Here is a 26,637-nt window from a genome sequence, read left to right on the forward strand (position 1 = left end):
ACAATGATTTATTCAGAATGCAGCAGTTGAGAAAATGAGTGACTTTAACTGTCACTCTATGCAAACTGTTCCATTCATTTTCAGATCTTTAAAATATTTGTAAATTTTTTACTCTTCGTAATAATGCATTGAAGGAATCCCTTGCTACTCCTGACAGTTGAAATAATTCTAAGATTGTTGTGCTTGCTTTCTTGTTGCTCTCTTTTTCAAGAATCAGCTTCCTGAAGTGTTTTGTGTGATGAGACTGTCTCCTTCATTCCCAAGGATCAAAGTTGATTATATATTTACCTTGCTGAGCAAGTATACCACAGGCATAAGATATGCAGTGGAAATAAACTCATCGCAAAAACATCAAACAGAGACATCCCATGGAGAAGATGATGACACTAATCAGTCAGTTTCTTCAATTGAGGATGATTTTGTCACTGCTTTCGAACACTTAGATGAAGATGAGCCTTCAAAGATACAAAGTGGTGGTAAGTTCTTGCACGCTGTTGACTTGCAGAAATTGGTATTTGAAATTTAGGCTCTTGGGATTTCCTAAGGAAATAAATGTAAATAAATAGTATTTTTTTTACATTGAGCATATTTTGTAAAGGGCTATTATGCAATTGAAAATGTAATTTTTTTTTCCTGTTCTTCTCACAACACTCACAACAATTTTTCAACTCATAAGTCAAAGATTTTAATCTCAATGTCGGATGCAGATCAAATAGAATCTTGTTCTACTTTGTGTGCTGAAAAATACATTAATTTGTCAGTGATTAGATTAGTATAATAGGATTTGAAAAAGATAAAAAATTGCTTTAATCGTGAAAGATCAGCTAGCACTTTGCAACAATAACAAGCTCAGCAGCTGCCATCAAGATCTGTCCACAGTTTTCTGTAATTCAGTGCAATCTTTTTTCCTTTTTTTTTTTTTTTTTCCTTTTCAGGTGCAGGCAGCTTTACTTCTCGAAACCATCGAGATGCTGCTTCACAGACCATCCCCGGTCAATGTTTAGAAGCTGTTGACTCAAAGATCCTTGTGGGTTCTACACGTCGAAAGTCATCTGCCAGATCTTCTACTTTGATTGATATTCTGGGACTTAAGGAACTGTCCTCAGTAAAAAATTCAGTTACAACCTCGATTTCTGATCCTTGGATACAAAGGAGTTTCTATAAGCCATATAATCCTTCTGATCAAGGTGTTAATTTTTTGTGTAAAACATTGTTTTCTTCCTCTCCAGCTGAATCCTCTGAGTCAGATTGCTCCAGCCCAAGCCCCATCATCTTCTTAGATGAAGAAGGGTATCAAAAGAGCTTGAAAGCAAAACTTCAGCTGCCAAAAATTCCAGTAGTGAAAGATGGTATAGAGGATTCAGACTCAGAAGTGAGTGAATTTTTTGACAGTTTTGATCAGTTCGATGAGCTGGAACAAGCCTTGGAGAACTCTTGCAAAGTTATTAGGGATCCCGTCCTAGGGAATACCTCCCAGAAAAGGAGGACTGCGCAAGAACAGTTGTCTTCTGCAAGCATTACAATGAATCCTCAGAAATTCAAGTTTGATCGTCCCACTCTCCCAGCCAACGTAAAGAAACCAACTCCTCGTAAACCCGAATCACCCTATTGCAGCATCTTTGATGTCCCGGATTCCCCTCGCCCGGTTAATACATCAGGAGAAGAGAATGGAGGCTTGTTCAGCCCTATTAGATCATCGGCTTTCAGTCCCCTAGGGAGCTGTGGTTCTTCTGAATGTTTATGTCGAATTAATCTTGGTGGAGATGGCACAGGTCAAAACCGCCACGATGCAGTTTATAATAGTTATTCAGCTTACGCTGACAGTGTTTCGTTTGAAATACTGGGTTCTGTTTTTCATTCTGAGTCCTCATCAGAGCAAGTACGTGCAGGAAGTGATCCGAAACACAAAGGCATGGCTGTGAAAGAGAAAAAAGGTCAAGCTGCAGATTTCAGAATGAAAACTAGTAAGGAGCCAGCTAAACAAGCAAAATCTAAACATAAGTCATTAATGATTAGAGATAGCATTCAAAAGTTCGCAGCTGACTTAGTTGAAAAAAGTTTTGGCAGTGCATTTAAAGACCTGCAAAAAGGCGTTTCTTCCTGCACCAGTGCGCTTTGTCAGTTGGCTGCCAGATTGACTTCTTCAGTCTTTCAAATGGCCTTTTATGAGATTGGAAGGCGTAGAGCAATCTCCCTGAAGGAGCGTGCCATTAATGGGATAGCAAACTTTTTGGTGAGCGAAGCTATAACCGGTGCTTTGAAAGAACTGCGGCACGTAAAGAAACAAATCTTTACCAACACCGTTGCTCGGTTTGCGGCAGACCTTGCTGAGGAACTTGTGTTTGAAGGAATCATGGAAGTATGCCAGTTTTCCTATCCGTCAACGCCCACAGCTGCACAACCTTCATCATTTGATTACGAAGACAAAGTGGTAAGATCCTATGCCAGAGATTTGTCTGAATCTGTCATTCAGGAGGCTTTTATTGAACTATCTCAGGTTGATGTGACCTTCACAACACAAGCAGCCATTAGTGTTTCCATGGACAATATTAAATATGTGAGCGCAGAAAGTATGTTAGAGTCAACACAGACTTCCACAGTTTTTCCTAATTTTAATGATAGGGTAGCAGTAAAGCCAATTCAAGATTCCAAGAAGGAGTATACAGTACAGCAAGCTCTGTTTTGCACCTCTGGGGTTGTAAGTTCAATACCTGTGCCCTTAGCTGGAAGAGCTCTGTGTCAACATCAGGTTTCCTCTGATGCTTATAAAGCAAAAGCACTTACTGCTCCAAATTCTGATGACAAAGTTTACAAAGACTCCACTCATCCATTTTTTGCAAGCAGAAGGAGAGAGGAGGAAGTCGCCTCTTTCAGAAATATATACCTAACTTCAGATCACAGTCAAAGTACTGGAAGTACACCATCACTCTTACATAACCAAAATGATACCAAACAAACAACCAACAGATCTGGAATGAACAGTAATTCAGAAATAACAAGTGGGTCAAAAGGGATTAACACTTTTTCTGGAACTATGGTGGATATGATAGTAAATGAAGCTTATGAAGCTATAACCTCATCTAGAGTAACAAAAGCAGTAGAAGAATATACAGACTTTTTAACAAGAAAAATAATAGATAAAAAACCTTACGTGCAATGTATTGGTGAAGATTTCCCCAGGAACGTGTTTGCAGATCACTTGGCCAAGTATGTCATAAAACAATCCGTGGATGAAAGTAAAACTGTGTTATGCAACACTAGTGAGAATTTAGCATGTCATGTGAGCTCCCAGACTTACGCAGATATCGGCAGGAGGGACCAATGTGTGATAAAGAAGCAAGAGACTGAGAAACAAAGCAACGTTTCTGTAATTGTGGAACAACAACAGATGCCTTTGAATAATCCATGTAATTTTCTTCATACTCCAACTCCTTCTGTTCAGTGTTTTTCAGAATCTAAAGACTGTTGGCAGGAGCAAAAAGGACACAGGCTTTCTTCAAAATCACCACCGTCTTGTTCCACTGTGACTTTTGCTAGGCGTGTTCTAGAGGACTTTACTGACACAGGAAGCTGCTCAGTAACATACTTAAACAAGCCCTCAAAAAAACACGATACTCAGAAACCATCATCAGGACCTGTGACTTACAGGCAGGCTGATTGTTTTCTGCATGCCAATAGCTTTTCTTCAGTGATGTTTGGCAGTGAAGATACTTTGCAGGTGGAAGATAAATCGAGTCTCAAAGATGGAAATACCTGTGTCATGCCTGGTACGCCCCCACCAACTCCTTTAGTGCCGTGTCAAAGTAGTTCTGAAAGAAACCTAAGAAAACTATCAAAGAAACTCAAGGGAGAATTGGCAAAGGAATTTGCACCTGCAACACCACCTTCTACACCATACAATCCATCCGTTGCTGGTTTGTCTGAAACCGAACGTGACTCTTTGGAAAATGAGGAATTTATGCTGAAACTCATGCGGTCGCTTTCTGAAGAAGTGGAAAGTAGTGAGGATGAAGATCATTCTGAAGCGCCCGTTGAGAAAGAGGAGTGTTTAGAAAAAACAATTCAGTATGCAGATTGCTTAGCCAGCCATATAATTTCACTAGCGACTGAAATGGCTGCTTCCCATTTAGATGGTAAAACCACCACAAGAGAAGCTGATAGACAGGTTCAGTTGGGTATGCACAACAAAAGATGTGGATATTCTGCGTTTACAAATATCCCAGAAGAGGCATGCAGTTCTTTATGGAATTACGCAGGTGATATGGCAGGAAGAGTCATCAGCGAGGCCAAGAAGATAGTGAAGTCAAGGCATTGTAAACTGTTGAGGTTGAGGCGGGTCAACTGTCAGGTGGATTGCCTTTATCTGAGAAGAGGTGATAAAGAGTCTAGTTCAAAAGAGCGGTGTGGTCCAGGGCAGGACCAGTGGCTGGGGGAGAGAGATTCATCCATACTTCCTTTACCTCAAGGTTCAAGCGCGACAGGTTTGACTTCCAAATACCCCAGCTGTGAAAGTGTGACTGACGAGTATGCGGATCACATTATCCGAGTCCTGAAAAGAGAAGGTGGTAACGCCGAGCTGTTGATGGATCACTACGCCAGCAGGCTTGCCTACAGGTCTATCAAATCGGGCTTACAGCAAGCTGCTAGAAAATCCAAGTTGAGATACAACAGAAAGACGTTTCCTGGGCAAAACTCACAGGTGTACAGTAAAGCAATGAATAGAGATGCAGTACAGCAAGTGAAAAGCAGCATTCATGGCCATGAAGACCAAACGTACGGAAGGGGTATCAGCACACAGGGAACAGAATGCACAGAGTTGCTGCATTTTTCAGAATCCCTTGCGCGCAGCATCACGTGTGATGTCAGGAAGAAACTGAAAATGTCGGGAGCATGTTTGCCAAAGTCTCTGACAGATTCCTGTCTCTATAAAAAGACTGAATTTGATGAAGTCGCAGGGGATCTTATTAAAACAAGATTTTCTAGGACATTTCTTCCTTTCTCCACAGATCATAAACTGTATCATAGTACAGGCAGTTTAAATGAAAGTGGCTACAGTGAAGGCATAATTCAAGCTATAGAACAATATGCTAGGAAAGTAGCAGATGATACTTTAGAAATGGGTTTAGAGTCGGCTGTTCTCCATGTGGCTGAAAACAGAAAAAATGGGGATAGGCTCTCATATACTGAGAAACTGTCTCCTTTTTCTGGAACTGTCTGTAGATGCTGCAGTATGAAGGAGCATCGGTACTGTACAGAAAGTACATCTCATCATCTACCTGCGCAAGATTCCTCCATTCCAGTGAGGCATTTTCTTCATTCTGGATTAGGTGGTGCCTGTCAAAAAGCAAGAGCGTTTCAGCTTGATATTCCTAAAATTCACGTTGATGTAGAACAGAAGACAGTGGTTTCTGACAAGGGGGCTGCTGCGGCCGTAGAGAAAGCAGAAGGAGAGCTGAGTTACACAAGTCTGACAGCTGACAGTGGTATTGGACAAGATGGAGTCAGTTTTGCTGAAAGCCTTACTACTGAAATAATGACATCAGCTATGACTAATATTGGTCAGGCAGTTAACATAAGGTAATACTAATTTTCTCTTACTTGTTCCATTACATACCAGAAGAAGGATTGCTCATACAAATATGTGCTCAGAAAGAATGTATTTTTTTTGGGGGGGGGTGTAGAAATACACACTTTGTTCTGCGTGTTTTCTTTTTATTCCTCTGGTGATGTTTAAATGATTCAGAACTAGGGAAAAAAAGTCTTTTTTCCACCTGTGTGAGCTTGAAACCAAGGTTTCTGTATGTATGAGCATGCATCTCTTCCAGTAGGTGACTAATAAGTAGAACTTACTATTTCAACTTGAAATGCTGTTATTTTTACCTACAGTAGAGAATAGTAAACCTTACACGTTTTATTGATCAGGTTTGTTCCCTACCTGTATTTCCACTTCTGTGCTAAAAAATAAAGGTGGTTTATTTTTGCTTTTGTCAGTAGGACCAACATCTGGTACAGGTCAAACTAGCTGTTGCTTTATGGTACGAAGGCTTTATTTTGATTATGGCTGTGTTGCGACAATGTCATTATTGGGGGAAAAGAACCCTCACTTAAAGAAAAACCAACTTACTAAAATACACTTTAGCTTGTAAAATACAGTAGAGAAGGAACTGACTTTCAAATTCTTGGTATTTAGCGAAGGCTAATATATTGCTTCCTTTAATAGGTTTATAAATAGGAAATACGTGCCACAGTGACTTTGAGGCAAACAGCAACTGATTCTTAAAACAGTCTGTGCAGTGATCAGAGTGACTTGAAATTCCTCTTCAGGTCCAAGAGCAATGTTTACCATGTTGGTTTTTTCCAATTTCTAGTAATATCTATTTTTCTACTTTCTACTGTGTGAATTCCTCACAATAGCTAAAAGTTTCTTTTCCTGGTTTTTAGAGGGGCATCATGATGAATAATAAAATTTATTTTTATATATTCAGTGGCTAAAGGCCACAGTGGGACTGAATTAAATTTATTAAGGTTGGATACCTACTAGCTTCTGCTCCATAGATGTGAATGAAAGCTTTTGTTTTGAACATGGAGGGTAACTTTTGTAGAAAACTACAAGATCTGCTTTAATTTTTATCACCTTTGAATGAAAGCATTCAACTGAAAATTCTAGCAGTGTAAAAGTGCTAATAAGAAAAATAATGTGGCTCTTTATACAACAAAGTTGAGTCCTTAGTGTTTGACCAAAAAAAAAATAAATAGTAATGTGTTGATGTTTTTCTATACCTGCAGTTTCAAAGGTACTTTTTCTGAATGACTTCTTAAAATATTATTTAAAATTTCTAGTTAGAATATGACAACAATAAAATACAGGGTTCAAAGAGGTACTGTTCATTGTCTCTGTGACAAGGAGGTGATATTAGAGCTTTAACATGACAAAATTTATAAATGTTTCTTACATCATCATCTCTCATGTATGGTGTGTAGCGCACATGTTTCTTGAGAAGCTGCCTTGTGTGGTGAAATGAACTGTTGCTAGTGCTGGTATAACTGTAAATAAAAATGGGGGGAAGTCACCTTCTTATTGCCCAAATGGGTTCCAGTTCAAACAGTTATTTACTCAAAGCTACATATTTGTCTGTAAAAATTCATGCTCGTTGGAGCAAAGTGTTGCCATTGGTGGCATTAAGGGTGTCTTTTTAAATGTTACTGTGGCTCCTTGCTATGGTGGTAGTAGGATGATAATTTTTCTTGAACTTTCAACCACTTCATTTGAATGTAGATACTCACAGTTTGCATGTTCTCATATTGTAAGTTTTTTCTAAGGAGTTCAAACTTCTTTAAAGTTATCAAACTGGATCTTTTGAAGTGTCTTTTAAAGGCTACCTTCTATTGAGCATACTTGCTTGATTGTTTTTTTTTTGATAAAATTTTAAATATGTTTCATGAGGGAAAAATTCTGCACGAGTCATGTGTTGGTACACTTTCTTGAAGCAGGAAGACAAATCTTTGTCTGTAGAAAGACCTTTTTAAAAAATGGAATCCTAATATTTTAAATGCCAATGAGTACCTAAGCACTTTGCCTACAGTAACAGACCACCTAGCTGTTGTACTGGAAGTGGGGTGGAAAAGTAACCAAACTCTCCTGTGGTGAACAGGTTCAAAAATCTTAAGTCTTTTGCTTGGAAAGTGTACCTTGATATACAGTCCGTAAGACTAAAATGCCACCTGTGTTTTATAGCAAATAATTTTCCAAATGAGAGAATTATTTGTGCCACTCACTCCATCTTTTAGTGAAATAATTCCATATAGTAATCAGTGACCTAAACCTGTTGAAATTTCAATTTCATTTGGTTGCTTCATTTCTTGTGTTGAGAATAGGGTACAAATTAACGGTTTCCTTTTTTTTCTTTTCCTTGGAATTTAACCTCTTCGAAATGGTGTTAAATGTCTGTAAATTAACTAACACAAATCAGCTTGAAATGTGGTGATGTTTTTTGTCTTCAATTTTTGTTTAGCTCTGTAGGAAGAGAAGGATTTCACTCTGTTGAATCTATTGTTAGCCAGCAGATGAGTCTTAGTATTGGTGATGATAGCACGGGTAGCTGGTCCAACCTAAGTTTTGAAGATGAACATCCTGATGAGAGCAGCAGCTTTCTTCACCTCAGTGACAGGTAACTATAAACATGTTAGTATACTTAAATATTTTGTTGTCAAATTATTTGGCATCAAGTGCTTTTTGCCTGGGGGTTGAGGGAGAAGAACTTATTTTGTCTTCAACACACAGTGACCCTTTTATTAAAAAGGGCTCTAGTATTTTTGTTTTCTTACAAAATGTTGTTGCCCAGGAATGTTCATACTGTACACTCTGTAAATGTGTGGAGTATGTGTTGTCATTGAAGTCAGTCATTAAGCAAAACTGTACATACATAATTTAAGTATTAGCAAAAGATGCAGATATCTTTAAAATAACCACGATGTATAAAATACAAATTAAAAGTATTGCTTATTAGTTTTGCTCTGAAATACTAAAACTTAATTATTAAGAATTTGTTTTATGTAAATTCATCTATTCTTGAAGAATTTGCATGAGGAGCTTTAACAGCAATTTTTGTCTTTTTGGGGAGTTGAATTTATAAACCGTTCTAACTGATGTTGGTGGAATACTTCTGTACTACTAACCATGAGCTTACAGGTCTGTAATATTGGAACTTACCCGTTCAGGGAAGTAAAGTTTTCCACAGAGCTTCTCGCTGCACTTCCCCTGGCTGATTGATAACTAACAAAGATTAGAATGGGAATTTTAAAAATGTCCAATGTCTCTGCCTGTTTCCAGGGAAAGTTATATTGAAAGTTATGGCCCAGGCTTCTATATAAGGAATATATGAGGAATGAGTAAACTTAGTTTTTTATGATTCATATACTGCTTATATTACTGTAGAAAGCTCAGCATCTCTGTTGAAGAACGGTAGAACTGGGGGAGAGGTTTTCTCTTTCTAGTTAGTAGTTCCAGCATCACTGAGATTAAAGAAAATATGGGAGAAATGCTTCCTTATGTAATGTACAAATGGGTTGTTTTGTACCAAAGTGAAACTACTCACTTAAATATGTACAATATTTTTTCATGTTTTGCTTAACTAAATGTTTTAATCAAACTGCTAGTATAATTTATTACTCATACAACTGAATAATTTTGTAAGAGAATACATTGCCTTAAAGTTATTTTAACGTCATCCATTGAATGAGTGAAATGGAGTTTAGACTTACCTGATGAATTTTGGAGTATAAGGAATAATATTCAATATATTGGCTGTTACAAATAGTGCATAAAATATAGGCTGGTTGATGCTAGGAAAAAAAAAGTCCAAGAACATTGTTATACCTGTAGTGCTTATGTTGTATTTGTTGTTTGTTTATCATTCCCAAAACAGATTTAAATGAAAAGAAGGTAATTTCTGTAATTTGCAAGAAAATCTGTGGCTCATTCGAGGAGGAATAAACTAAATTAGCATTTTACTCGGAGAAGGGGGGTGTAATTTGAACAGCAAGGTGTTGGCAGAAGAGACTGGCATGCACAAATCCATCAGCTGGTTTTACAAAGCCAATGTGGATTGGTAACAGCATATGTGTTCCTTTGTGTTGCTGAGATTTAGCAGGTGGAAGTGACAGGGCCTGGGGTTATTGCCCTGAGTAAAAAGATATTGGGGGGTGAGAGGAGAGACCTTCTGTAACAAAACAAGGTTCAGTAATAACACTGTTTGTGGAACAGTGTTAGCATCTTCTAAGGAAATAAAAAAATTGCATGGCAGTGATGAAAATTTATTGCTTTTATTTCCTCTTTTTAATATAAACTCTTTTATTAAACAGGAAAATGCCATTCAGTCATAGAGGGGCACTCATTATGCAGTTGCAGCAAAGTTTGGCTTTTTATTGGTTTTGTTGTTGTTGCTGTTTTTTTTCCTCCTTACAGTTAGGGCCATCTGTTTAAAACAAACTGTGCTGATTATATGTAAACCATGTCAATTTGAAACATTTAACTGTAGTATCAGGTAGCATCGCTCCCCTGGCAGCTATTCCTTAGTGCAGGTGCACTTCCTTCCAGTGGCTAAGAAGCTGTCAGCAGTCTTGCTTGTACCATCTTGGAGGTACCAGAAAGCCTTAGACCAATTTGTTGGTAGTGCTGGTACAATATATCTAAGCAGCATAGTGAACATTAGACAAGTTCTACTTGGTGAGAGAAGACCTTTCCTTTACCCCACTCTTTTCCAAGCTATTTGCAGTGTTCAAGGGATACTGGTACTTGAGACTGCCTTAGCTGACATTTTTGGGAATTATCTTCTTCATAAAAGACCTAGAGATTCCATTAAGGGTAGATGGAATTTTTTTGGAGCCCAGGATCACAATCCCCAGAAAACAACACAACAGTACAAGCTACAGTGGTCCAGTTCAATTTACCTTGCATTGCTTTACTTCAGGGGGAAAAAAAAACCCAAACATTTTTTTTGTAGTAGCTCTGTTGAAATGGTACATGTCCTCTGCATCTCAGGTGAATATAAAAGTTGTTCTTCAGTACTTCACAGAGGATTAAACTGTCTGTAAACAAGGCAGCAAGACAACCTGGAAAGAATTATCAAAGTATGATCCCTGCAGTTCCATTTGAATGGAAATAGGAATGAAAGTTCTTTAGCAGACTTGGTAAAGTTAGTGATGTCAGGGAGTGCTTGATCTTCTGCTTTGCCTGCCTAATGTTAGTGGCTTTAATTTAGAAATAAAATAGTCTTAAACTTTTTCTATAGTTAATTTATAGGTAAAGGCATAGGCAGAGATATAGGGTTTTCCAGGGGATGAATTGGAGCATCCAGGCTAGGTTATAATTCAGAGCAGAAACCTCTTTAATTTGACTGTATGTACAGAATGCAGAATCTCAAAGCAGATATATGAGTTATAGTTCCCATATGTACAGTATGTGTGTATATATATAATTTTATATATATATAAAAGTTGAAAGCTTTTCTTGTAGCTCTGCTGGCTCATGTTGAAAAACTGCATGAAACGTTATAGAAGCATTATAATGCCTCTCTCTGTTGCTTATTCTTTTGTTGCAGGACTTCATTTTCAAGGCTTTTACTTTGGCATCTTAAAAGAAAATAAAGGTCACATGACAAAAATGTCTCATACACTGCTATGCATTGTAATCATATAGTTAAATATATGATTATTTCAGGCTAAGTTTGACATCTTAAAAAAATATAGTAATCTATTACTTAATCATAATAATAGTATGCACGAGCTTATTCTGTTAGGTTGCAAATCCTTTTTCCTTTAGTCCAAGAACTTGGACAGCTTTTACTGCCACTTCCACTTATGTTATGCATTTATAATTTTCAGTGAAAGAGGCTGTTTGAGTGCAAAATATTGGTATCGGTAGGCTATGTTAAATCTTTTCTATCCGTGTAATTCAGACCAAATTTAATACTTCATATATACTGTGATAGTTTCACACAGTAGCTTGAGAAGTGTTCTTAAGATCAGGTTCGCATTCTCTGTGCAAATCAAGTTGGTTTCTTTGGAAGCTTCTGCTCTTTAATTTTCTTTTTTCTTTTTTGCATAATGAGAGAACTGTTCTTTGCACATGCTGAATGAAGCACCTGCAACTCTTAAATTATATTTTTCCTGTTAGGGTGTGTTTATCTTGCAGGCTTGCTAACCTGCTGTTACTGTTTTGAAATTAGCATCCAAGCAGGCATACTGGAAAGCAAAGGACACTGATAGGTGGTGCTGGTATTGGCAGACTCTTTCAAGAGATTTTAAGTCTGTCTCTTGAAGTGTTTCTTTCTACCATTTGTTGTTTTGTATTTTCATATTTGCCTTGAGTGGAATGAGTGGAAAAAAAGAGCTTTAACAGTCACACAAAACTTAGATGAAGAAGGAATCTCCTTGCAGCAGTTGTTCTCTGCAGTTGCTTCGTGGCTTGTTGTACCATCTAGAGTAGACAATCTAGCTTTCTCAAAGCATGCTGGTTATCTTGACATCCTGTTTTGGAAGCCTTCCAGGCATACTCTGGGGGAGTTATGAAGTTGGGGAACAGGAGATTTCATCACATGAGTAGCTCAGTGTGGTACATAAGCAAAGGCTTAACAAACTCTGCAAATTGTAATGCCCAAAATGTACAAATGTAAAGACATGCTCAATTTTTTTCTGCTCTTTGCATTGGGTTGAATGTAGTCATGGAATAATTGCAATGTGTTGATGAACTGTGAGTGAATTAATCTTTTTAGTATTGTTTTCACCGATCTACAACACCACCACCCCTTACCCCTCCACCCCCCCACCCACCTTTTTTAAAAAATCAGTTTGTAGAACAATATTCAGAATTTTTTTAAAAAAAGGTTTTTTTATTTGCCCTCAGAATTCCTCCTCATCAGGCTGTTGGAGCTCATTACTGGATTTTTGGAATGAGTTGGAAGGATTTTAGTTGTACAGTTGTCTTCACAATGTATAATTTTATGAACTCTTAGCTAGTCCTTAAGCAAATATTGTAGTTGGAATCCATATTCCCATGAGTAATCATACTGAAATTGTCAAGCTTGTATAAATAATGAGCAATATGCTTAGACCTGAGGACAGAATTACTGCTAGCACTGATCTGGAAAATTAATTGAGTACAAATTAATAGTTTCACCTGTGTACTGAAACTTAGCAGTTTTGCATTATTGTGCACGTTGCTGCTGTGAATAGCACTGACAATTGTGTTAGTACTGTTCCAGCAAACCTGTTTAGGAAGTTTCAATGCTCTTGAGTTAAATGTCTTGACAAAACAGCTCTAAGGACAATGAAGGTTCTAGTTTGAGGTATTGTTCTTTTCTAGTTCAGCTGTGTTCTCTTCTTCTCCTGGCAGTAATGGTAACAGCAGTAGCTGGAGCAGTCTTGGTTTAGAAGGGGATATGTATGAGGAGAATTTATCCTTTCCAACATCAGACAGGTTGGTTGAGTTGAGAAATATAAACCAGATGGGTTCCTCATAATTAATGCATGAAATCATCATTTTGGAAAATAAAAATACGGTGCTTTTTTTTTTTATGCTGATACATTATTCACACTTTTCTCACTTAATCACAATATGATTTTTTCATTAATTAATCCATACTGAATGGTTAAATTTTGCTGTGCTAAACTAATGACTGCCTTCTGCTTGCAAAATGAAAGGTCCCTTTGTGCATGTTCTTGCTTGCAGTTTTACAAGTCTTTAGATTCACTTTTTCATGCAAACTAGAGCTTGCTTCCTACAGGATTTCTGTTTTTTCCTATGGCTGGTAGAAACATTCAAAATTGTGTGGTAATTGATTTTTTTGTAGAACACTTATGACACAGCTTTGAATAACCTATAGCTGTTCATACTTGTGACATAAGGTGGCTCAACTTTTTAACATATGAAGCAAAACTAAACTATCCTCCTAAATTAAAATCAGTAAGTTTTATTCTTATTTTAAAATGTCTTCATATTGCAATCTTTCTTTTTAACACCCTTCTCTTGTTTCTCTTCTCCCTTCTTTCCCTAAGAGCAAATCTTGCGAAGTTGACAATAAATCTGTTTCCAACATGAAATAGTGTGAGAAGCAAAGCTTCTTTTCATGATCACTGCATAATTCTTTTATGATCTTCCTGCCCTTTAACCTTCATTACAGTCTTAGGATTGAGTACATTTTTTGTGCACATATTGGACTATATTAATATTTTTTGCTTTATTTTTAAAACACAGTGATGGAACAGAAGATAAAGATGAAGACTCCAAGGATGCTGTAGAAGGTAATGTTGATGACCTGTGTGATCTACATGAATTACTTCTGTTAATCCTTTGCTTCTGTAGTCTGCAAAGCAGATAACAACTCTATTATCCCTATTCATCATAACGCATGTCAGTCAAGTGTCAGAATATATTCTTAGATTAATACCTTACATACACCTCTTAATGCACTGAAATTTACAGCCTTTGGGGAGCCCTAGCCTCTGGTGCTCATACATGTATTTAATAATGTGAGGTAGTGAGCTCTGATGAGCTTGTTGAAAGCGTAAATTTATATGCATAGACTAACTTATTTGTAAGACATTTGATAAGGAGCCGTAGCAATGCATCTGCATGGCTACGTTGGAGATACTGCAGAAGTTATTCAGATTGGCCATATTAGCCTTGGAAGAGGAATTATGAGAAACAGTGAAAAAGCTTGGATTCAATACTTTTGCTATAATATCTTTCTTCCTGGTGAAATCTAAAATAGGGTCTATCCAGAATCTTGTTACAACTTTCTGGTTTGTAGAAGATCTCTGCTGTGGTTCCAGTCTGATTAAGTGCCAAAGGTTGTTAACTCAAATAAGGACAGCCTGAATGCACAGTGTATGAGGTGGATTTAAAGATGAGCTGATGTTAGAGCAAGTTCTAACAGAGCTTTTCTTTGCATTGGGTATATTCTGAAGGTAAAATAAGTGTTTCAAGAAACCTCTGCTACCTGCTTACAGAGGATATTCAGCCACGTTGCAAATCTCCAAATAGTCTTGACGTAAGCAGAAAGATGTGTGGTTATTTCTTTTTTTTTTTCAGTGTCTGAAAAAATGTATGGAAGTGAACCACATCTCTTAAATTCTTTTTTTTTTTTTAATGAGGTGGGAACAGAAGATGACAATACTGTAGTTTCACTGTGTTTCTAATGCAACTGCTCTTTCAATATTGTGTTAATTTTTGGAACTCGTGCTGTAGAGGAAGTGTGGAAAAATTGGATAGACTTCAGTAAAAACAGCTCTATATTTTGGAAAAAATCAGAGGCAATGTGATCGGTCTGCCTGTACAGGAAAGAATTCTGAAATAGACACTTCTAAAAAAATTTAGTAGATGAAGGCCTAGCAAAAATCAGCAGTTGAAAATTGAAATGACTAATGGACAATGTGAGAGCCACTGCTGTTCAAACAGTTTAGGAAAGGCTGTGCTAAATTCCTTGTCATTTGGAATATACATTGCAGCATACATGTCTGTTAGTACGCAGCTATGTTTGTAAATGGGTTAAACAGTACTTCCTTGTGGGAAAGTACAGAAGCAGCATGATTTTTTTCCCTTTCTATTATCTGCATTTATTAAATTCAGCTTTTTAAGAAAATATAGTCTAAACAGTGAACAGAGACTTTTGGGAAAAAATTCAGAATTATGTATTTGATGATTACATTTTTAATGTTAGGTTCGGAGCAAATACAGAAGACTTTAGCAATAGTGAATATTGATCTGGAACCAAATCTAGTGGACCCTCAACTCAGAGCAGCGCTCCAGTGGCTGGTGGCTTCTGAGACAGAGGTGTCTGATCTTCACTTCCATGATGCTGCTACAAGGGAATTTGTCTTTGTAAGTACTTGGGTCTGATGGGTGGTGGGAAAGCAAAAGGATTTGCTTGATTTCTGTTTGCTATAATACACCAGCTGCTACTGCTTTATTTGCCACTCTATAGTAATAAGGTATTTGCTGTTGAGGAAAATAATTATTTAAATCCTGAGAGGTCAAAGTGCAACAGCCTGTTTAGCCTGTGCATGTACCATAAATAAACCAGTATTAATCAAAGCTGAGTTAACTTGTTACACAAGTTGTTTTCCTAGTTCTACTCCAAAGAAGATACAATTACAGCATTTTTGTTTAGCAAAAAGAGTGTGTTTTCAAGCATTTTTTACTTAATTTTTAATTGTCTATAAATTGAATCATGCAAATTAATTTCTAACTTAATATTTTGATGTTCTGCCTCAGGTTTTTCTGCTAGCAAATGCACATTTTCTTATCAGAAAGAAGTTTAGGTTCTAATTAAATATTAAATATGGTTTTATTCTGTAAGCAACTGCAACCAAAACTGTTAAGAAAGAAGGCTCAGTTTAATTTTTAGGTACCTTTATTTTGGTTTTATAGATTGAATTTAATATGTGACCAGAGAGAAAGCAGAAGTTTAAAGCATTAGGCTTTAACAAGTAGCATCTCTTAGGGAAGGGTCAAAATTTTGATATATGCACTGACCTGAGTTTTTCCATCACAAACATATAAGAGAGAATTCTTATTCCTATAAAATTGCAAAAATTACTCCTTAGTGGCTACACACCAAACTGCACGATAATATGGTATTTATTACCTTTGACCTATTTTTTTAATCTTCTACCAAGAAATTATTTTAACATTTCATGGCTACTGAAGGGCTAACTTAAATATATAGGCATTATCTCTAATGATAAGGTTGATATGAGTGATAAATTATCAAAGATTTTTGTTTTGACCTGGTAAGGTGAAAAAATGTTAACATGATGCCATTAGTATGTTTTTATTAATAAAGATATTGGCAAAAACAACGCGCGTATCAGTATATTAAGGAAGGAAAAGCTTGGTCTCAGTTCCCAAATCCAGTATTGAGTCTTCAACTTGGTGCTTTCCAAAGCTCAAATCATCGTTTCAGGAGAAAAGGGGAGTGACCAGGAAGTAGAAGTCAGTATGACTAAATAGACTCCCAAACTTAGATGAATGTGGGCACCTACAGTGCTTGGTTCCTGTAAATTTGTGTTAAGAGTGTGAAAGGTACCTAGAGGACAGTCCTGATCGTATCTGGGCTGAATTTTCCCAAGAGTGGCTTCTCCCTTTCTAGCCAGAAAAAAAATGCTAGTTTTATTTTTCTTTTGCTTGTGTAACTGTGTGGTATATGTATTCAATCTCGAGAGTAGAAGGTCTTGCATTCTTATTTAGAATAACCAAGAAAATTGGGAAATATTTTTTTGGTAAGCTGAAATATATCCCCTGTGCTTCTTTTCTGGATGTTGGTATGTTTGATGTAGAATTATTTCAGAAATATATTTTGCTGATGACCACACCACACAGCTTGGTGTCAATGTGTTTAGGGGGACGGGATGCCATCCAGAGGGACCTGGACAGGCTTGAGCTTGGGCCTGTGCAAATCTCATGAAGTTCAACAAGGCCAAGTGCAAGGCCTTGCACAGGGATCAGGGCCATCCCAAGCACAAATACAGACTTGGGTGGAGAATGGCTAGAGAGCAGCCCTGAGGAGAAGGACTTGGGGGTGTCGGTGGATGAGAAGCTCAACATAAGCTGGCAGTGTGCTGGCAGCCCAGAAAGCCAATGGCATCCTGGGCTGCATCAAAAGAAGTGTAGCCAGCAGGTTGAGGGAGGTAATTCTGCCTCACTACTCCACTGGCATGAGACCCCGCCTGGAGTGCTGTGTCCAGCTTTGGAGTCCTCAACACAGGAAGGACATGGACCTGCTGGTACGGGTCCAGCAGAGGGCTACTAAGAAGATCAGTGGGATGGAGCACCTCCCCTACGAGGACAGGCTGAGAGAGTTGGGGTTGTTCAGCCTGGAAAAGAGAAGGGTCTGGAAGACCTTACTGCAACCTTCCAGTACTTAAAGGAGGCCTACAGGAAAGATGGGCAGTGTAGTGATGGGACGAGGGGTAACAGGTTTAAACTGAAAGAGGGTAGATTTATATTAGATATCAGGAAGAAATTCTGTACTCTGAGCGTGATAAGACACTGGAACAGGTTGCCTGGAGAAGCTGTGGATGCCCCATCCCTGTGGGTGTTCAAGGCCAGGTTGGATGGGGCTGTGAGTCACCTGGTCTATTGGAAGGTGTCCCTGCCCATGGCAGGGGGGTTGAAACTCAATGATCTCTAAGGTCCATTCCAACCCAAACCATTCTATGATTCTACTGTACGTTAGTTTTGACACTTAGAGCAGATGTCGTGCTTTCATAAACTAGAAGGCAGTTTAAGAGTACTTTTCTCCATTTCTGTTTTTCATTTTAAACTGGTGGATTTAATCCTTATATTCATACGTTCCTTTCCTGTTATGGCTTGTAAATGTCTTAAAATGAAGAAGAAAATACTTCACTTTTTTGGTTCTCACCTGCCTGCCCCAGCATTCTCTGAAGTTCTTTTGATGTGAATGAGTTGGGTTTAGTGACTACAGTCATTCTGACCTTGTGAGTCGTTTTTGCCATCTTTTGAGGATCTATCCATCTATTTCATGTTTGTTGTATGTGAATTGCAGTGTTGCAAGTACTCAAGCAGACTCTCAGCAGGACCCACAAGTGTTAATAATATTCTCCTTTGTGTGTGTGTGTGACACACCTGTATCTTACACTGTAACATAACCGTGTAAGACAAAAAATAGATGTCAGATGTGTCTTGTCTTAATTTTTCCTTGAGTCTCATTCTTCTGCCAGCCCTGACTTAGTAGATTTCAAAGCTGTGATGCTACTATTCGAGCCAATGCCTGAAGACACATAGAGTCATACAATAAGACAGGAAAGATATTACTAGCTGACTGTGTATCGGAGCACCACTCTAGCTACCCTAATAAGAGAATACTGAGAAGAGCACTCTGGAAAATAGTGATGTCTATTATGTATGCATTCCTAAGAAGCTCTAATAGTTTTCTAATTGATACTTCAGTCATAAATTGATACTGAGTTGACACCTAGAGATAAAACACAAAACCGTCAGGCAGGCAGTAGTCATGCAGTCATGAAAAAGTTAAAATAGTCAATTGTTTGACTTAATTTTGTAGATGAATTTTTAGTTCTCTAAATGCATTTATGTTAAAATGAACTGAAATCCTGTTTCCCCTCATGGGGGCGGGGAAGGATGTTTTTTATTCCATCCCGTTTCCCAATTGGAATGATCTCTGACCCAAACTGAGCATTTTAAATTATAAATAGTGGTTGTCGGCTCTGTCCCCAGTAAAGCTAGACAGGCACCTCCAGAGGGCACTGCAGCCCAGCAGAAAACTAAGCTGACCTCTGCATGCTGATCTCTCGCCAGCTCTGGGGTTTTGGTCATCTCATAGGTACTTTGGTGTGTTACCTCAGTTACGTGGGCTTTAGATTACATTAAACAGTAATTTTCTCTATAAGCAGTCGGTGGGTTGTGGAAGGGAGGAAGGGCTTGTGTTAGCTGATCACAGCAGGGGTAATGAGCCACTTATGTGATGTGGCTGTGTAAAAGACAAAAATACTCCTAGCGTGTATCAGGCAAGGTATTAGTTGCTGCAGCTGGGTATGAACTCTAACTTAAGGACACGTGTTATACTTAGCAAGGCAAAAAGAATTTAAATACCTATGTAGGAAACAAAATACATTTGTTAGGAGCTAGAACAAGAAACTAGTAAATTAGAATAGTTCGTTCTTGACTTCTTTGAGAAGCCTGACAGTGTGGAAATACAAGTGCTTGGATTAAAAAACTACATACATGCAGTTTTTAATTGGACCTTATCTAGCTCTTTTAGGATTCTTGCTACTTATTTTGAGGGGACTCCAATATTTCACTTGTCTGACAGTAAGAAACAGATCAGTCTGCTAAAGAAATAGTGGGATTGAACTTTGAACTGTAAATTAAAATGGAAACATTAGTGAAGCCAGGTGCCAGCTCTATCATCTTACCATGGTGGTATCTTCTCTGGACAGAAGTTTTATACTTTCTTTGCTTAAGTAGTTCTTCAGACATTAGCCAAACTTTCCTCTGGCATAAGAAAAATGACTACTCGTTTATAAACCAAACACCATTTACACAATTGCCTGCTGTAGACTGTAAAACTCTTGCACCCCGTGCTCTGTTTTAAAAAATCACAGAAAAAACAACAAGAATTTTAGTTCTTTTTATTGTAGAAAAAACGCTGGGTTTTTTTCACTGAAGAAGTTTCAGCGTTTAGGATATATTGTACTCAAAATTAGAGAGGATCTTTTTCGCTTGTTCAAGTTAATTGTTTGCTCAAGAAGTTAATTGTTTTATACATGTTTTTATGCCCACGTTCTTTCTGTCAGTTCCCCCACCTGCCTTGTTGCAGTTGGTACGCTCCCTAGGTGAAGAACCAGAGAGACATTGTTTTCCTTTTCATTTTTTAATGGAATTTTGTATTGCAATCTGACAGATCTCATAGAAGAAACATTATGAATTTTAAATTTTGTATCTGTGGAAGATACTGCACGGAATGACTTTTTTAAAAAAAATTAACGTATAGAACGTCATGGGTAGGGACTGTGGAAGGCAATAAAATTCTATAGATTCAAAGAATAAATAGGGTGTCTAAATTGTGTTTATTAAATGCATCATTGACAGTTGTCCAGAAAGCTACAGAGAATAAAGCTTTTTAATGTGGGTTTGGTAGGGTTTTTTAAAGTAAAAGATTTTTTTACTCCTGGGCAATCGGGCAAATTCATCCTTGTTTTAGGGTGGGCTTTTTTCCATATATAGCTGAGCTTGATGCATAAGCAAAGGAAGATTTTTATTTTTTTTTTCCCCTTTGATCCTGGGTGAAAAGTAAATGTTTTCAGCTACACTGATCTCTGCTCCCAAATGGTAGCTTAACTTAACCCTCACCTTTTCCTCTTCCCCAAGAGATGTTATAATTTCCCAACTCTGAAGGCACTGTTTTCATTGAGGGTAGCATCTGTGCCACCCAAACCACACTATATGTTGTGAAAGGAAAATCCACATCCTTTTATTAAGACTGAGTTTTGTCTTTTTATATGTGCATTATTGGCATGGGAGGGGTGGCAAATGTCTTAATCTTGTGTTCGGAATTTCCTGTTTTCTGCAGTCTTGATGAACCACAGCCCTCATACCTGTGGCACCACGTCATTCGAAAATGTCGCTCCCTCCAGAAGAAAATTTTGTGAAAACTGCCCTACAGAAACTTCTGCTTGATTCTTGCGGAAGTTTTTGTTTTTATAGATGTGGGAATAAGGATTAACTCATTACAACTGATCTCTTATGAGCTAATGTTTCAAGAATAACTTATGTAACTGTTAATCAGGATGTGCCGGTCAAAATATTTTGTTTTGTGTTCCCCTGTCTCCCCTTTAGCTTTCCAGAAGACTGCGAGAAAGAAATTGGAAAGTTGGAGATCTCTTGCAAGCAGTGCTGAAATATTGTGAAATGACAGAGAAGGTGTCTGATGGAGAGCAAGCTCTAAATAAGTCTTTGGTTGGTTGGCTTCTGGAAAACGTTTGAAAAATCCAAAGATGCAACACTCTTCACTTCATTCCTCTTTTGAAAGGAGATAGAAAGAACACAGATATGTAAAGTAAAATTCAACTAATGAATGTTCAAGTAATTGTCAGCATTTAAAAGACTTTGAGGTGAAAGTCAAAAATAGCTGTGCTGTGCTTTGTGATACTGTGCACATGGTATGTTTATTCAGTCCATAATTGGTATTGTCCACCCATGCATAACATGTATTTACTGCTGTGTTCAGACCATTGAAATATATTTATGAAAAAATCCCTTGTCTGTGATAGTAGTTCAGAGGAGACAGTCTCAGACATCATATTCGGGATTCCCGCTGTGCCAGGATAGCTCATTTCCCCACTTGTATGTGTGCTATATTCACTGTGGGACTAAGAGCACTGATGTTCTGCAAAAATCCATTCAGGAATACCTTGCTGATTAAAAAAAGTCACCAATATTGGCCAGGTGTTACGTGCCCAAGGGCACCATTGCCAGGAATAAGATGGTGACCTGCCCAGGCAGCTCCTTAATCCAGTCTGGCTTCGTAGCCGCCTTTATCAAGTTTGACTTCATGTGGAGATGTGAGAGCCTGCTCTGAGATTGCTGAGGTGCAAATACATGTTCCCTTTTGTTGACTAGTATAGAGCTGGTAATAGGGCAGAGTGAGTAGCTGAGCATAATTTCATACATACTCCTTCAGTGAGGTTTCCTGAAGCTTGCCAATCAAGTCTAAATTGCTAAATTTCTTACTGAAGCTTTTTTGTATGCAAATACTTCTGTGACATTAATTCTGTGTCAAAGAATTTGTATGTTAGTCTCTCACTAGATGTGTTAAAAGTAGCAGATCAAAATTTCTTCCTCTGAGGATTTTGGCCATCTTTTTGATTAATCTAATTCTTTATTTCTTAGCCTCCATATATGAACTTTCTTTTCAGTAATAAAGATAACTTTGTTACTCAGTGAGCACTTAAGTGTATAACAAAGAAAGCTAATTAAAACATAAAGGGGAAATCTCTACAAATTGATTTTTCATTTTTCTTAACTACCTTCACAGAATTTTTTTTTTAAAGGCACTTTAAATCAAGTCTTTTTAGCAGCCGAGTCAAGTTTCTCACCAGTGCTGCTGACTTGCCTTTCTCTTCGAAGGGAAAGCTGGAAGCTGGACCTTTACATATCCTGTGGTTTGAAAGCGCTTCTTGGATTTGTTTTTTGTTTTGTTTTTTTTTTATACATCCTTTGAGAGAAAAAGACACATGCTGGTAATTACAAGGTTGCCACCTCAAAACTCATATCTCTTGCAGGAGCATCATGGAGTCTTATTCTGGATGAATGAAAAACTCTTAGTAGTTCTTTCAAAGAAAACTGTACTGTTGATAAGGTGCACAAGTTTCTCATCCCGAAGTCTCTAAACCTATTCATGAATTTTACTGGAATGTGTTCAATTCTGATTTCCCCTACCCCCTAAATCACTATGAGATGTCACACTGGTAAAACTCAAGAGCCCTCTCCTTGCAATGACTTTGTGTTTCAGGAAGGTATTCGACTGCTTTTTTTACAGAGACCTGGTTTTAGTCCTCATTTGTCATCTGGATTTCTGCCTTGGGTCTCGCAAAGTTCACCTTTCTCACCAAGTTAAAGATCTTTAACATTTTTGTATACACACATAGGTGTGTTCACACATGTGCATACACACAATGATATGTATCTCAATGCATATGAGATCTCACAAATATGGGCTTACAGTGTAAATTTGTACCAATAACTTAAAATTCTGTTGTTATGCTCATAATTTATGGCCTCACTTCATGTATCATTTCACAGATTGAAAGTTCTATTTATGCCATGTGACAAAAAGACCAAAAACTATTGTAGGGTCTTCTGGTTTAGGTTTGCTAGGCCTTGTTATAAAGCCAAGCGTCAGGAGTTGTTTTTCCTGTAGAACCCAAAGCAGGAGGGGAAAGTTATCTTAATTCCTGTATTTGGAAGATGGGGCTAGTAACAAATATTTTTGAAGATTTGTACAAAAGTTGTCTGGATTTTTTTTTTTCTCTCCAACCTCCTGTACTCCTTTCTTCCTTTTTTAAGGTTGACTTTCAATGTTGTTTCAGCCAAAAAAATTGAAACCATTTTCTGGCTGTAACATCTTTCCCTTTAACGTGACAGTAATGTACAAATTTATCTATAAAATTGAAATGTCAAGAAAATAAAATACTAAAAAGAGTACCTTAGGACTAAATTTTGCTCTGGGTTTTAGACCCTTGTGTTCTCACCAAGTGAAATTTTAGGACATGAAGATACAGTAGTACTAGTCCGGTATTTCTGTACATGTCCAAACCCAAATAGATAAAGATATTGAAGGCATTGTACAAAGCTGTACATTGTAAAAAACCCAACAAAACAAGACCACAGGAATAGCCGGTTTTAAACTGTGATTTATTCAGTATGATGGATTTTATAAAGTTGGTGAAGTGTTTTTTCTTTTTAATGACCTTTCTGGAGAAAGGTACAGGATTGTGCGATTCACAAAGCTTACAACTGTTTAAAAAGTGAAGTAGACAATAGTTGCACTAAAAATGATTTTTGTAAGTGGAATCTTGTTTTCAGACTTACTTTCTGTACTTTCTGTAACTATTGATTGGAGATACGTTAAGGAAGAAATGGATTTATTAGCCTCTGAGGAAAGTAGCATAGTTTCCAAATTTACATGAGAAAGATGTTATAAAATACTTTAAGTAAAAATGAACAAAAAATCCCAAACCAATTTTCTACACAAATTGTTTTAAATTTATTCTGGATTTTTTTCCTTTGGTATCAAAATTGAGAAGGCATTAAACTAGCCTGGCAAAATTATTTTAATTTAACAATTTTAGTAATCTTTGGGAAACCTTACTTTGACTCTACTTAACTGATGCTGTCTGCCATATTAGCGAGAAGGCTGTTCTTTGCTAATGCAAGTCTTAAATTACGTTGTTACCGAGTTTATTTAAAACTCCTGACCACAAATACAGAAGTGTAAATGAAACTGTAAAAACATGAAGGGCCATGTTTTGGTCCGTATAAACCAGACAACTCTGCTTTAGAAACAAACATAGCAAGGTAGAGTTTGTTTCATCTTGGATTTTTTTTGTATGGGAAACCAGACTTGGTAATTTAATTTTTAAGTTGAGGAAAATATATACAATGGTGATATTGTTCCAGAAGACACCCAGACTCAAAACACTTCATAAATACATTTGATGTTTTGAAAAAATGAAGTGTTTGGATGTTTTGTACGATTCTGTAGAAAAAGCACTTTGAAAATAGTCCCTCTATAAATTAACAATTAAAAGTGGCCATATTTAAAACAAGTTTAAACATTCAGAACGGGGCGCATAAATAATACAGAAGTATGCATAAAGCCTTAAAATAAAATAAAAACCAAACAAAACTCAAACCCATATGTTAAAATTAAAGAGCGTTGGCTGTCTCAAAATGAGGATGTGAAAAAGTAGCTAAGACGGTGTACGTGAATGCAATTTGTGTAGTATCTTTGTTCTGGAGTTTTAAAAGATTGTGTAAGCTTTCTAAAAAGCAAACAAAAACCAAAAACCCAGCAACCCACATTCCGAGACTAATTAGGTCTCTCAAAAACGGTATCAGATTTTAAACGTTAACATTTGGGAGCGTAACTTTGTCTGGGACCTTTTCTATAAAGAGCCACAGCTTGTTGGAGATGGGAACACGGTTGAGTAGTAAACACTGTCACCAGCGCAAAACCCCTTAGTTTTACGCAGTTGATTTGCAAAGAAAAACAGAAGATTCAGGAATGATTTTAGTGTCAGAATTTTGGCTTTTCAGCAAGAGCCACTACTGTTGAGCATTTACTGTACTTGAGCTCTGCAGAGGCGAGTACAGAGCCCAGCCACTGTAGTCACTTTATTTTGTACCATCTTTGTACATTCCTGTTGTATAGCTGGAGTTGTAGTTTTAGAGGGGCCTTTGTTCTGTTTTAATGTCTGAATAGTATTTAATACTAAAATTTATTATAACTTGCTGGAACTGCTGCTTATTTGTGCAGTGTTACAGTAATTCACAGCCCAGTTAGTGATGCAATTGTATACCAAAAGCAGTTTGAATAACTATAAATGTTTATGTAACTGTACTCAATGAATATGAAGGTCTTGTACTGTATAATGGTGACAAGTTTTGCCATTTTAGTAATTTAACTATATTCAGTTTTCAGATTATGAACTCCAGGTTGCACTAAACTTGTCCTTGTTTTAGCAGTGGCTTAAAATAAAACACATTTCACTGGCTTCGAGAGCGCTGTCATTTCTTGTAAATTCATGGAATATTATTTTTCTTTTCAGCTAACACAGCTCAGAGTGGTCTCGGTCAGTGGTTGCGTGAAGGCGCTTGAAGAATGGTATAGTAACTAGTGCATCAGTAGATGGCATACTTCTTACAGGATTAAGTTGGCCTCCAGGAAGAATGCGAGAACTCTGTTTTACTGTCTTTGGGTTGAAAGGTAAACCCGTAGTTCTGGTTATATGAAGTAAAGTGTCGTGTGGATTCTGTGAGGGGAGACCGGGCAAGAAATGCACTCTTAATATCTCAGCACAAGTAGGATGTAATAACCAGCCTACCTCAATCTCAGCTTGCCTGGAAGTTAGGGTAGGGAGCTTGGCTTGATATTTCCGTGTGGACTGTGGTTGGTCTTTGGCACGTTGTAGAGTATTTGGGGAATCGGCGTAAAAGCCAGCTTTAGAGTCTTCTGGGTAAGCGCGAGGATACGCTGCTAATGAAAACACTGCATGAAACATGACGTTTCGGAGGCTTATTCAAAATCCTCAAGTGTTTTGAAATCTTTTGAAATCTACCAAACAGCATTTTGTCAAGTCCCCCAAAATAGTAATGCTGAGCGGAGATGCTGTGCGCAGATAGGGTTTCTAAGACTTAAAAGTACTACCATTGCGAATAGCTGGCTTAATGATTTTTGATGTGTATGTTGTGAACCTAATAATCTCAGCAGTGTTTCATTTCAAGAATTAGGAAACTTTTGCTGAAGTTACTTTTAAGCCAGTAAGCATGCGCAACTTTCCTTGACTCTTTATTTTTGTAATGGTTGTTTAAAGGAGTTTTCTATAGTGTTTATGGGATTATTTCCAAAAGGAGCATTCTTTTGTTTCGTTACCGTATTTATTTCAAAGATTTTCTTTGTTTGGGTAATGCCTCACATTCAATCATGTCAAAAATATATGCTAAGTGAAGTAAGTAAACATTTAACTTATTCGTAAAATATTGTACAGCCAAAAAAAGATGGGTGATGAGTTTGGGAACGAAAAAAAGAGATTTCTGTGAAAGGAAAGAAGAGGATATTCATGTGGAGGACTAGTCTGAGCTTTTTTTCTTCCTGCCTGGACTTTATTTTTCTTTCTTTCAGCAGTCTGGTTCTGGCTGGCTTCATTCAACCACAGAACAGTATCCATGCACTTTGCTTAACCTCGGTGTATTAAATTGAGAGTTAAGTCTCCAGCTATTCCATAGTCTTCGCCCAACATGTGTGCTACTCCATCTCCCGCTGCCGTTGCTGGGACCTTCCTCTCGCTCCGTAGCCTGAGCTTCTGGTGTGACTG

At 37.5% G+C, this 26,637-nt stretch overlaps 1 protein-coding gene across 2 annotated transcripts in view; it reads left to right on the forward strand.

The window, feature by feature from the left end:
* The window catches only part of AKAP11 (A-kinase anchoring protein 11), a 37,000-nt gene extending 11,678 nt beyond the window's left edge, over positions 1-25,322 (forward strand). The window contains exons 5-11 of one of the 2 annotated variants that reach the window (XM_014965973.1): positions 212-476; positions 936-5,577; positions 8,013-8,168; positions 12,893-12,976; positions 13,754-13,800; positions 15,219-15,379; positions 20,879-25,322. In XM_014965973.1, coding sequence (XP_014821459.1) covers positions 212-476; positions 936-5,577; positions 8,013-8,168; positions 12,893-12,976; positions 13,754-13,800; positions 15,219-15,379; positions 20,879-21,025 — 5,502 coding nt within the window. In that variant the 3' untranslated portion in view covers positions 21,026-25,322. The remainder of the gene's footprint in view (positions 1-211; positions 477-935; positions 5,578-8,012; positions 8,169-12,892; positions 12,977-13,753; positions 13,801-15,218; positions 15,380-20,878) is intronic. The other variant, XM_014965974.1, reaches the window with a different exon arrangement.
* Positions 25,323-26,637: the final 1,315 nt, after the last annotated feature.

The sequence above is a fragment of the Calidris pugnax genome, unplaced genomic scaffold (assembly GCF_001431845.1).
Source record: "Calidris pugnax isolate Ruff unplaced genomic scaffold, ASM143184v1 scaffold20, whole genome shotgun sequence".
NCBI classification, from domain to species: domain Eukaryota; kingdom Metazoa; phylum Chordata; class Aves; order Charadriiformes; family Scolopacidae; genus Calidris; species Calidris pugnax.